Source organism: Perca fluviatilis, chromosome 1, assembly GCF_010015445.1.
Source record: "Perca fluviatilis chromosome 1, GENO_Pfluv_1.0, whole genome shotgun sequence".
In the NCBI taxonomy this organism is placed as follows: domain Eukaryota; kingdom Metazoa; phylum Chordata; class Actinopteri; order Perciformes; family Percidae; genus Perca; species Perca fluviatilis.
Genome location: NC_053112.1, coordinates 23251735 through 23265596, shown reverse-complemented (window position 1 = coordinate 23265596; position 13862 = coordinate 23251735). Strand labels below are relative to the sequence as shown.

General features: G+C 38.6%; 1 protein-coding gene across 2 annotated transcripts in view; it reads right to left on the bottom strand.

Moving 5' to 3' along the window:
* Window positions 1-4042: 4042 nt before the first annotated feature.
* Window positions 4043-13862, bottom strand: part of sept9b (septin 9b) — a 55574-nt gene continuing 45754 nt past the window's right edge. Inside the window, exons 8-11 of one of the 2 annotated variants that reach the window (XM_039797453.1) lie at window positions 12200-12299; window positions 11732-11824; window positions 6876-6927; window positions 4043-6157 (exon numbers count right to left, since the gene is read on the bottom strand). In XM_039797453.1, the coding sequence (XP_039653387.1) occupies window positions 5941-6157; window positions 6876-6927; window positions 11732-11824; window positions 12200-12299 (462 nt within the window). In that variant the 3' untranslated portion in view covers window positions 4043-5940. Of the gene's footprint in view, window positions 6158-6875; window positions 6928-11731; window positions 11828-12199; window positions 12300-13862 lie in introns of both variants that reach the window. The other variant, XR_005638953.1, reaches the window with a different exon arrangement.

Here is a 13862-nt window from a genome sequence, read left to right as displayed (position 1 = left end):
CACCTGCAGACAGACTGCTCACCATCTGAGAGAAAGTGGTAAAACACATTTCACTATGCTATCAGATTTAAAAGCTCATCAGATCTACCTTGCTTGAGCCGACATAACTTAAAATCATGCAGTTGGGTGTTGTTGAATGGCTAATTAATTTAGACCTCCCAGTGTTTCACAGCGTGCTGCTACATGTTGCACATAGTTCATCATCTGCCAATACTGGAGAACACTGCTGCAAAACCTGTTTAAAGCCTCCCAGGGGAGGTTTCTTCTGTTCTTGTTACTTCTATCTACATATTTGTTAGAAATAAAGGCTTTGATGAGTAGGCACATGCAAGCTCTCAGAGACAGCCATCCTGTTAACAGTTGTTCAGAAGAATATAAGTCATTCTGAGCTACAGTACCATCTAATGCATGTTGTAATAAGTTGCAGTTTCCAGGTGGGCTGAATGAATGAATGAATGAATGAATGACATCTATAATTGAGCCCTCTGGGTGCTTTGTTGTAATTCAACAAAAACATGGTTCTCCCTTGGTAATACTTCTTTCTAAATATCATAACATTATAAATTTACTTTACTCACGCGGACATGAAATGGGGACCCTGGAACAGCAAATAGCAGCAGCCCAGCTAGTATGTCCTTAGTAAATTTGATGATCTCGTGAGTCTGGAGAAAAATATGGGTTCACATAATAGTCACAACTAATTGCTAGGTACCCTATACCCACCATGTACGTGGCGAGCTAGCAGCTAAAAGGAAGCTAGCTAGCATATAGGTAGCTAGCTACTAGTTAAAATAAGGCAGCCAAAAATGTAAACATTTTGATTGCCATTTTGAAGATTCAGATCGAATATGGTTTACAATGTTATTTTAGTAGCACACATCTCTCACCTCATAATTAAAATACCAGGATATTAAATAATTAAAAAATTTAAATTAGCCTACTGATTGAATTGTGGATTGAAGTGTAGGCTATGTAAGTGTTTGTCAACTCAGTTGCCCACTACAGTCTCTAATTCGCATGGATTTTGGGATGAAATTACTGCGCGCGAAAAATAAAAATAATAAAAACACAAAAATCCAACTATTGCTGAAATGACAACAAAAGCAACTGAAAAGAGAGCGTGACCAAACTGACTTACCCGATTGAACCAACACTTTTCAGCACTCAGGGATCTTTACAGAGCAAATAAAAGCAGAGCCTATTTGAACACCTAGTAAGTAACTATCAATTATCCAATGAGGTCGGACTATAAAGGATGCTGCACCTACAACAGAAGATTTTCAAAATAAAAGTTCTCAGAAAATAAATAGATTTTTTTGTAGTTTTTTTTGTTGTATTATACTGTATGTATTATATTAGTTTTAGCTATGTGTACCTAATAAACTGGCAACTAAGTGTATATACTGTAGATTGGGATTTTACTCCCTCAAAAAAAACTGATGAAGGCCATGTTATGAAATGTATTAGCTGAATCAAGTAAAGACTCCAGGAAGTCAGTTAGGGTTCCCAAGTTATCTTTTCCATCTATAAACCAAATGAGAGCATAGACAAGTGTATTGTTCATCATATTGTTAGTACCTGTCAAAATTTAGATCACATTTCCCATAAGTCAAACATAATCTTTGCGTCTTTGATTAAATACTTTTTATTTGTCTTTTCTGAAGAATTTACAAATGTATTTACACACACACTGTTATTTCAGTTTTTCCACAAGCTGCCACTTAAAGAGGAAGTTTTGAAAGCTCAGTTTGGCTCAGAGAGTCTCTCTCTGTGCCATAAGGTAATCCGTCTGGTTTCTGAACAAATCTGTCCTGGTGTGATGCAGTGTAAAATGCTGTGTAGACATTGGCTAAAGATGGTTACTCTTACAGTTACTAATAGGCTATTGAATTGTTTAAATCTTTGTAGCACATTTTACTGTCTTAATTTACTGACAAAGTTACATGGACAAAGTCATTAAATGAGATGGAAACATGCTGTACCAATGAGAAAGCACAGGTGTCAGTTCATATGCATCACCAAATTGGTTTAGTACCTGTGCCAGCCAGTGGGCCTGTCATAGCAATCTCACAGTTGTCATTATCACTCACCTTCATGCTTCAGGATGGCTGCCTGGGAAACAGCTTAGATAGAAGTGTCAACGTTAGTTGAGTGTTCAATATATACTTATTTTGCTGGAACTTTTATTGTCTCTCTCCTTCACTTTGTCATTTGTCAGCCTGGCGGTGTCATCCTCAGCAGCACACAGGAGTTTCAAAACAATAAATCGAACACAGAGATGGCTGGGAAAGCCACAGCAGGAGCTCCAATGTGTGAAAAGGGTGACAATGACCTTCAACAAACAACACCGTCAACACATCACGTTCAGCAGGGTGTTTGAGAAAGAGTGTGACAGGAGGTGTAAATGAGAAGCCCTGTTGAAACTGTGTTGTGTGAGCGTGGTGTATGATGCCACTGCAAAGCTGCAAATTCACATTTCCTCTCAATTGGGCTTATATTGTGTAGTGTGTGCTGCTGCATGTTATATATATATTTTTTTTTTTTTTTTTTTTTTTTTTTATATATATATATATATATATATATATATATATACACTCACCTAAAGGATTATTAGGAACACCCTACTAAGACCGTGTTTGACCCCCTTTTGCCTTCAGAACTGCATTAATTCTTTGTGGCATTGATTCAACAAGGTGCTGGAAGCATTCTTTAGAAATGTTGGCCCATATTGAGAGGATAGCATCTTGCAGTTGATGGAGATTTGTGGGATGCACATCCAGGGCATGAAGCTCCCGTCCACCACATCCCAAAGATGTTCTATTGGGTTGAAATCTGGTGACTGTGGGGGCCATTTTAGTACAGTGAACTCATTGTCATGTTCAAGAAACCAATTTGAAATGATTCGAGATTTGTGACATGGTGCATTCTCCTGCTGGAAGTAGCCATCAGAGGATGGGTACATGGTGGTCATAAAGGGATGGACATGGTCAGAAACAATGCTCAGGTAGGCTGTGGCCCTTTTTCCTATATTTAGTGGAGATGAGTGGTACCCGGTGGGGTCTTCTGCTAGTGTAGCCCATCCGCCTCAAGGTTGTTGTGGCTTCACAAATGCTTTACAGCATACCTTGGTTGTAACGAGTGGTTATTTGAGTCAAAGTTGATCTTCTATCAGCTGGAATCAGTCGGCCCATTCTCCTCTGACCTCTAGCATCAACAAAGCATTTTCTCCCCCCAGGACTGCAGCATCCAGGATGCTTTTCCTTTTTCAGACCATTCTTTGTAAACCCTAGAAATGGTTGTGCATGAAAATCCCAGTAATTGAGCAGATTGGGAAATACTCAGACCAGCCCGTCTGGCACCAACAACCATGCCACGCTCAAAGTATCTTAGATCACCTTTCTTTCCAATTCTGACATTCCGTTTGAAGTTCAGGAGATTGTCTAGACCTGGACCACACCCCTAAATGCATTAAAGCAGCTGCCATGTGATTGGTTGACTAGATAATTGCATTAATGAGAAATCTTACAGGTGTTCCTAATAATCTTTAAGGTGAGTATATATATATATATATATATTAGGAACTGAGCTCACGAGAAGTGAGCTGCTCTCTTTTAATGACCAGGTGTCATTACATCAAAAATAATGTTCTCATCTAAGTTCAAACATATTGTTGACACAGTTGGCCAAAGTCTTGCAATTTACTAGCCTATAGTATATACTATAAATGTATACTATAAATGTATACATTTGTTTTAAATGGTTGATGACAAAGATTTGTCTCCATCAATTAGACCTGAGGGGAAATCTAAAAGATTATATTTGAAAACAGGATACATTGAAAATGTTCTGAACTAATTTGTTGCAATTTTAAACCAATCAATGAATAATGACATCATGGGTTCATGGGTTTAACATTGTGAATGAGTATTTTAAAATCATATGCATATAAACCTTTATCATCTCTAAGCCCCTCTTATTGAATTCATTTCTTCTTTCATTCTGAAATTTTATTTTTAAGTTTCTTTTTCAAGACAATCAACTTAAACAATAAAAATATCAATCTTTATTCTTTGAGATAGCATATCAAAGATAATCTGATGATACCATAACAAATATCACAAGAACTATACAACAGTAAGCAAACCCAATAACTTGATCTGATTAAAGACAATAGTTTTCTTGGTTTTTGAATGTATTATCTCTTCTATAGGTATGTATGGAAATGTTTGGAACATGTTTTTGGTTTGACTTGGAAGAGGCAGAAAATACACTTTTTGTTAGGAAAATAGGTTGCAAATTTAGATGTAGCCTCTATAAAGTATCCCTTGAGTTTGTATCAATGCACACATTTAACACAAATATTAAAAACTTTCTCTCTGTAATTGTATTGGTGTTATTTAAGGATTTTGCACAAATTCTTCCTTTCAGTGTTAGAAAAACACCACTTCTGACTAAATCTGCTTCAATCTTGTAAATGTCACTGTTCTAACCATTATCTATTGGCAGGATCAGTTGTAATTGTGACTATTCAATGTACAAATATTGACAACTTTTGCACTTTGGTGCAAGTTATAGTGCAGCTTAGCCAACAGGGTACAACATACTGTGTGAATACAGTCCACAAGAAATAAACACTTAGTAAAGACAAAAGATCACTGTTAGAGACCTGCAACAAACCTCTGGAAGCCAACAGCTGGAATGAAAGTCGAATTAAACGGATTACACTTAACATGCACATAAATACCTATTCATAAATCAATTCTATATACTGCATGTGCTTCTCTTTAGAACACACCAAAAATTACTTTTATTTGGTTTATAGTTAGAAAAACAAAAAGGACAAAACAGCTGCATGGGACAACAGTTGTACAGACTTTACAACTCCCATTGTATATAATATTAGAACATGAACTGCAATAAAAATACAATAGTGAATGAGTAATATAAAATGCAAGGTATGACTGTATTACACAACATTGGCATTATATAGAAAGAGACAGGATGGTTTGGCAAAAAGGGGTTTTAAAAAACATAACAGAAAAATGACAATGGGACTAATTTCTCTGAAAGCTGCTCCACACTGCCACTGTTTATGTTTTTTATTATTATTATTTTGCAGTGCGGAGGTGTCAACAATATCTTTGCTTTCTCCATGACACTATTAACCTAATCTAAGTATCCCTACCTAACCCTAGTATCTATGTAAAACTATACACCACAACACAAAGCAGACCAGGCCAGTGGCACTAACAGTTAATCCTAGTTAAGAGCTAATTTCATCAGATATGCTGTACTTCATTTTGAATTACTGTTTGCCATTTCTCCTCATCTGGGCAGCCCTGCATGGCGAAACATGCTGTCACCCCAATATCCTGCAAAGGTATTCTGTCCACAACAGGCTTTGTTTTCTCTTATGGACACTTTTTTGCCATCATACTACTTCATTCTGATCAAAATCTCCACCGATGATGGTTTCCTTACATCTTACTTCCATGAATACTGCACTCTACTGCAGTCCTGACCACCAGCGAGTGCTCGAAAAATAAACCAAGCAGCCAGAGATCAGTAATGAGATATGTATAGATTTACTTTTGTTTATCCATTACCTAACTTTTTGGGTTTATTGTAAACAATCCTGAATGTAGATTGCATTGTGCAATCAGGAAGATGAGGATAATGAAACAAGGGGAGTTCTGTACAGTATGTGGATCTACAGGTAAAACATGATTTTGCTCACTAAAGGAAACTGTTGGGATTTACTCTGAATCATGTGTCTTGGAACTTCCTGTGGTTAGGTTGCTTTTTCGAGCAGAAAAAGGTCTTTCCAGAAAAGGGCTTCACAGCATGAGTGTGTGTGTTTGTGTGCATGTGGGCTTGTTTATGTATATAGAATACATGTATGTTTTGTGCCTGGCTGTGTCCTGTTGTCATATATTGGCTCTACATCTCGTGGGAGAGGGCTTCATGCTGAGCAGCCACTCCGTTGGCCTGCAGGGCGCTGGGCTGCCCCTCAGGCTGACCGTTGGCCTTTGGCTGATCAGCAGGATTGTCAGATGGGTGTGAGCTGAAATGGCCGTTGGACTCATTTAACCGGCGGACACGATATGTCTCATAGTGGATGCTGCCTGTGATGTCCTTTATGTTCTGCATGTGTGTCCTGAAAGACCGAAAACAGCATTACAACACCAGTAAGTATTGACTATAGCGTAACAGCAAAACGTCTACAACAAGCAAAATATGTTTTTTTGTGTTACTTTATAAGTCTTTGATTCCCAAAGTGGGTGCCATGGCACAGGCCAAGAGAGTGCTGCATTAATTGTTAGCTTTTTGTGAATAGGGGACGCTAGCTGTCACACACTGGACAACTTAATCTACAAGAAAAGTTATCGTACGCTGAGATTCTTCTAAAAGGACTAAAAAAATACCTATATTATTAAATGTAGTATTTATTATGTTAATTGACAGATAAAAAACAATATTATTTGTTTTGACAGTATGTTACCAATGAAATATACCTAGTCATTTTTAGTTTAAAAAGGTTTTGAGAACCATTGTTTTTGCCTAAAGGCAGGCATAGATTAGACTCCTGTACTAACAAGCAACTCAAATGCTAAAAATGTAATAGAGAGCCTTTGCAGAAATGCCTGTTGTAACACTGTCTAGGGAAGCACTCAACCCATCTAAAATAATTTCATTAGTATTGATTTTAGTAGGGAAGTGAAGCTTCATAGAGTCTCTGTGCTGTGTCCAATTCATTTCAACAAATAAAGTGAGTTGCTTCTAATCTAGCAGGAGGCTTGGTCCATAGCAAGTCTTTTATATAATTTCATATATATTGTTTATACAATAAACTCTTAGTTATAATGCAATCTCACCTGATGAGGAGGTCCCGCAGGTAAGCAAACTCACAGTGTGCAATATTCTCAACTGCAGAGAGAAAAAAATAGGAACTATTAGTTGACTTGAGAGAGACTCACATCAGACTATTTTTATGCAGCAGATAAATTACTTTTGCAACACAACACACACACACACACACACACACACACACACACACACACACACACACACACACACACACACACACACACACACACACACACACACACACACACACACACACAAAAGATGTCCAACAAATGAAATGAGATAACTAAATATTATCCCTTCTATTCCAGATAACTTGCCATTCCTCAAAGCACCACAAAATGGCAGTGTTGCTCACAAGTCAGCTGAAGGGCATCCTCTAACATGACATCTCCAGCAATTTTCTTAAGCCAAGATAACACACTCCTCCACTTTGGAGTAATTTAATACATCTCAGCTCTTCTCTATATTGGAAAACTTTAAGTGAGACATTTTAACACACTCCCTGTGACAAGCCGCTGGTGCCTCCAGTAGGGCTAACACATGTTTGAATTATAGATTATGTCAAGAGTGTAAATGAAAAAAGGAGGGTGCTATTTATGTAAAGCTTTGAAATTCATGGGCAGGAAATTAAACTCTCTTTGAAAGGAGGAGAACGGAATAACTGCCGGGTCTGTGAGAGCTGATTAGTGGCGTCGAAGGAAGACGCTGCTAACTTGAAACGAGCTGCACTGCTGGTATCTTCACTCTCTCCTCGTACCTACTGTATATACATTACAATATATACATTTAAATGCACGTCTACTCCTTTTCCTCCCTCCATCTCTAATTGTTTCTCCAATACTTGAAAATACACAGTTTCCTTTCCACTTGGGATATATAGAGACTTCTCCTCTGAGGCCTAAATTATGCCGGTGCCGACAAGTCCAACAGACCAGCAGCTTCCTCTCTCCTCCTTTTCCGTGTTCCCGCTCTCCCACCACCTGGCTCTACTAGAAAGGAGCCATTGTTCTTTCAGCCGGACAAGACGGCATTTGTCCCACAATCCATGTACCTCACCTCACTCGCCCCTGCCGTTCTGTGAAGTTAATTTCATAATGCCTGCTGAGAGAGTAGTAGTCACCTTCAAATTTTTAACACTAAAAGGGTCCATGGTACTACCTCGGAAATGTCATCTTTTCAGGGAGTACAACAGCCTTGTTTAAGCTTGAACTAAATGCATTTCTGAGGTTCACATGGGACCAATGTAATCCTTAATAGGAAGGAAAAACAAACCCATTTCTGCTACACCAATTTGTAGTCATTAAAAAAGATTTGTGAAATATTGGATAATTTTACCGCTATCTGCATTTTATTTCTAAATATTATATTCAGTTATTTAAATAAAACCATCTGAGAGATTTAGAGGGGACATCTCTCTTCAGTGGAACTGCCAGCAAATCACAACTAGACATCTGTTTTTTTTTGTAGGAGGCTTTGTATTGTATTCTTTAAGCTTGTCGTATGATTTATTGTAAAATCTTAAATTTGAAAAGTAACTAACTACAGCGGTCAGATAAATGTAGTGTAGTAAAAAGTACAATATTTACCTCTGAAATGTAGTGGAGTGGAAGTATAAAGTAGCAGAACATACAAGTACTCAAATCAAGTACTTAAAAATTGTAGTACAGAACTTGAGTAAATGTACTTAGTTACTTTCAACCACACTTTAAGAGTTGAACAGTCCCTGAGTAGCTACAGTATATGTTATTTCTCACAATGTCTTTAAGGGTCACATTCCCAGTGAACCAGTAGGTGGTTCCCAACCACCCTAAATCATAGATGAACTAGACAAACAGCTTTGTTAGATTCTGCAGTCGGAATAATTTACAAGAAAGAAAGATAGATAGATCGATCGATCGATAGATATACACACATTTATATAATACACTGATTCTTGAGAGTCGGGACAAAACATGAAGAAAAGTCTAATTTATATCAAAAATGAAGAAATTCATCATGATTGACATACTTACAAAGTTAAATCTAAAGGAGTTGTATATACCTATGTGATTTTTAGAATATACTTTTTTATCTTTTTGGGGAAAATTTGTTTAAATGTATGATCTGTGGTTAGAAGGTCCATGTTATTGCACTTGTCCTCAGCAAGAGGTCACAATATTAACCATCCCAAAAAACTTTAAAAAAGCTCTACAATTGTGAAAACATATATATCAAATAAAAAAGAAGGGGTATAAATATAACAAAAAATGCATGAAGTGAACGTCAAACAATATTTTCCATAAAAATCTGCCTATTAAAGTTGTGTCCTCAGTTTCTGTCAACTCAGTCAGATTTTTTCATGAAGCTCATTAAATCAGGAAATATCCTCTCTCTCTCTCTCTCTCTCTCTCTCTCTCTCTCTCTCTCTCTCTCTCTCTCTCTCTCTCACACCTCATTCAATGAGTTTCCTTTATTTACATTGTAGATTCTCACTGAAGGCATCAAAACTATGAATGAACACGTGGAATTATGTACTTAACAAAAAAGTGTGAAATAACTGAAAACATGTCTTATATTCTAGTTTCTGCAAAGTAGCCACCCTTTGCTCTGATTACTGCTTTGCACACTCTTGGCATTCTCTTGATGAGCTTCAAGAGGTAGTCACCTGAAATGGTTTTCCAACAGTCTTGAAGGAGTTCCCAGAGATGCTTAGCACTTGTTGGCCCTTTTGCCTTCACTCTGCGGTCCAGCTCACCCCAAACAATCTCGATTGGGTTCAGGTCCGGTGATTGTGGAGGCCAGGTCATCTGCGCAGCACTCCATCACTCTCCTTCTTGGTCAAATAGCCTTTACACAGCCTGGAGGTTTCCAGTTTGTCCTGTTGAAAAATAAATGATGGTCCAACTAAAAGCAAACCGGATGGGATGGCATGTCGCTGCAGGATGCTGTGGTAGCCATGCTGATTCTGTATGCCTTCAATTTTGAATAAATCCCTTACAGTGTCACCAGCAAAGCACCCCCACACCATCACACCTCCTCCTCCATGCTTCACGGTGGGAACCAGGCATCACCTTTTCAGCATCACACAAAGACACGGCGGTTGGAACCAAAGATCTCAAATTTGGACTCATCAGACCAAAGCACAGATTTCCACTGGTCTAATGTCCATTCCTTGTGTTTCTTGGCCTAAACAAATCTCTTCTGCTTGTTGCCTCTCCTTAGCAGTGGTTTCCTAGCAGCTACTTGACCATGAAGGCCCGATTCGCGATCCTCTTAACAGTTGTTCTAGAGATGCGTCTGCTGCTAGAACTCTGTGTGGCATTCATCTGGTCTCTAATCTGAGCTGCTGTTAACTTGCGATTTCCAAGGCTGGTGACTCGGATGAACTTCTTCTCAGCAGCAGAGGTGACTCTTGGTCTTCCTTTCCTGGGGCGGTCCTCATGTGAGCCAGTTTCGTTGTAGTGCTTGATGGTTTTTGCGACTGCACTTGGGGACACATTCAAAGTTTTCCGGACTGACTGACCTTCATTTGTTAAAGTAATGATGGCCACTCGTTTCTCTTTACTTAGCTGATTGGTTCTTGCCATAATATGAATTCTAACAGTTGTCCAATAGGGGCTGTCGGCTGTGTATCAACCTGACTTCTGCACAACACAACTGATGGTCCCAACCCCATTAATAAGGGAAACAATTCCACTAATTAACCCTGACAAGGCACACCTGTGAAGTGAAAACCATTTCAGGTGACTACCTCATGAAGCTCATTGAGAGAACACCAAGGGTTTGCAGCGCTATCAAAAAAGCAAAGGGTGGCTACTTTGAGGAATCTAAAATATAAGACATGTTTTCAGTTATTTCACACTTTTTTGTTAAGTACATAATTCCATATGTGTTCATTCATAGTTTTGATGCCTTCAGTGAGAATCTACAATGTAAATAGTCATGAAAATAAAGAAAGCACATTGAATGAGAAGGTGTGTCCAAACGTTTGGCCTGTACTGTATATATAATTGTAGTCCCTTGTCCAGGCCTCCTTCAGCTGTCTTATTGTCCTTCAATCATAACACACAAACAAACACACACACACACACACACCCCCCCCCGGGTGAGGTGAGGATATTCACTCGCTAAGAACCTTGGCAGTGTGATCATGCAGTACAGGCCAACAAATGTATCACAGTTGCTGCGTGCTTGTGTGTGAGACAGTGTTTCTGTGTTATCCCAAAGGACACAGAAAGTCCTTGTAAATCTCTTCCCCTTGTCTCATACATGTCCCTAGTTACAGACTCAGAGATATGTATGTAAACAAATGCCTGCTGGTCAAAGAACAGATGGTTTAACCAGCTGGCCAGATTTTAAAGCTGCAGTTCGTAATATCCACATGTTGAAAATACACAGAAATTGCGAAATCTGGTGTCTTCATGCAAAGCTGTTTCACCGTGTTGTTGCTGGTACGTTGCACAAATGTTGCTGGTACGTTGCATAACTGCCATCAACTTTTCTATGAATGAGACTACTATAACATAGCCTGCATGTGATCAGAGTGATTAAATTAGATGGCCGGTCAACTAACAGGTGAGACCCAGTTGTGAGTGTGGTAAATGAGACCTTTTAGTGTTTGAACAAATTCCACCGTGTAGATGGACATTATAATATTATTATGCCAATCTGTAATATATAAAGTTAAGAATTATTAATAAACCTCAATGGATTTGTCTCAAGTGGATTCCAGCTTTAACCGATGCGGTTATGTGTTTAGACTGTCGGGAACATATTATTCTGCCTGATGAATCATTTTCTATTGTCTGTTTGGCAGGACAAGTAACCAGCTGTGCAAGTGAGTGTGAGTGTGTGTATATATCTTAAGATCCATGTGTATTACCCTCTATGGTGCCCCATTTTGTTTTCCTTCCCAAAATCTTCTTTCCGTTCACCTGGTACTCCTGGTCACTGCCCACAACAGCAAAGGGATCATCTCCTGTTTAGTGCGGCGCGCACAACGCACACACACACACACACACACACACACACACACACACACACACACACACACACACACACACACACAGTTATTGAAGTGCTACTGCGGATTTGTTTTCAGGTCATGCTTTTGGTTGTTCACTTTTGCTTCAACAAGATGCTGCAATTGACTTTGTTTTGTGTGACAATCATGACTTTGAAATTTCCAAAAGAAATACAGAAAAGAATAGGAAATTGAAAAATTGAAATTACATTTGACAAAAGGCTTGAATTTCACATCATTAGTTTGAAAATACACATTTGTAAATGCTATGTCAAATGCTGGAGCCACAAGAGGATACCGTCTATTAAACTGACTGAGCCTGTGAACGTACCCGGATTTTGTCATTGATCATCCTGTCATCTGCATCCTCGTCAAACTCTTTCTGAGGGTAAACATCGATTCCATTGGCTCGCAGCTCTTCCCTGATCTGCACAAAGCCAAGCACAATGACACACGGAAACATTACCTCAAATTGGCAAAATACACAGTAACAGCACACAAGTTATCACATATATTTGACCAACTAATTCAGTTAAATAGTGGATATTTTACTACTCTAAAGCATTCTTCTTCTTTTTATAAATTCACAATTGCTAAATCATTACATCATTGCACAAAGGTTTCTGTAACAAGAGCTGAACAGACACAGACACTGAAGAAAGGGAAGTCAGATTGGCAAACAAAAACAATCAATTAGGTTCAAACCCTTCATCCATCATCTCACCAACATCTAAGTCAAACAGTGACCATAACATGCAAAAACCACTTGATGCTTGGACTGAATCCTGTTTACATACAGGTATTTAAGTCTGGTTTCGGAGACTTGAATTAAAGCTGCTCTGATCCACTAAAGGACATAAATAAACACTTGGTTCTGTTATGCTGGCTGGTGTTGACATTAAATGGTTCTTTATTCCCTGACACTGAGGAGTTAACATTGAGGTTAACCGCTCTTAGGAAAAAATCCAGACAGAGGTATGACTTATAAAATGGCCTCCCCTATTCTTTATGTCTTTATAATGAGAAAATGTCCTTTTAATGAATGACAATTTCCACTTGGTCCTTGATCAAACATTTCATTATTTATGCTTGGAAGCTTTCTCAGGTTATAGGATGCAAACCAAGTAAAATTTTACAAAAAATGAACTCTCAGTTAGAGGCATGCAAACAGACACTCACAGCTGGACACAGAGGCTGAACATTTAATAGAAAACCCCCTCTTATTCTCTTTGTAAGTTGCTGCAGGGAAAGTAAAAACAACAACAATTGGCACGAGAGGCTTTTAGTCAATAATCTTCACGGTCATATAGAGCATGTGCAGCCAACCAAAACCATCCAGCTACAAGCCCTATGGCTTCCATTCTCTGCTAGGGCCTGGTCCAATCCCTGCTTTGTTCTTATTGGACGGTGTTATAGACATCATGGGGAAAATGGTAGCCAAGACTCCCATCGTGCATCTCTAAAATGAATAAAGCTTTTAGGGAAGTCTGTAGTCTTGGAAGGAGAGCTGGAAAGATAAAGGAAATGATGGAGGAAGGCAGGTGGCTGTCTGCCTCCTGTGGATTGAGAATTATCCAACAGAAACACACTGAGGAGACCGTTAAAGACTCAAGCCAGGTGGAGCGAGAATCTGTTGTTGCAGGGGAAGCCTTGATAAGGAGGTTGACGGCTATGATGTTACAGTGGTGGATTATCTGTCTGGGGAGTCTCATTGAGTGTTAGTTTTCTATGAATGAGACTACTATAACATACCAAGTAAAAGCAAAATAACCCCTGAGAGGAACAACTAGACTACTGCTTAAAATCTGCATGTTAAATTAAACCTTTGATATCTTTCCAATGTTTAGTCTGTACATTTGCTGATCATGTAGTTTTGTACCAGCTCTTGTGATTTAAAAAGTGTATATTTAAGAATATACTGATACAAAACTAGTCTACAGCCATGCTAGCTGCTCTGCGAGGCTGTACAGAAATGCTTTGAGCTAAATGC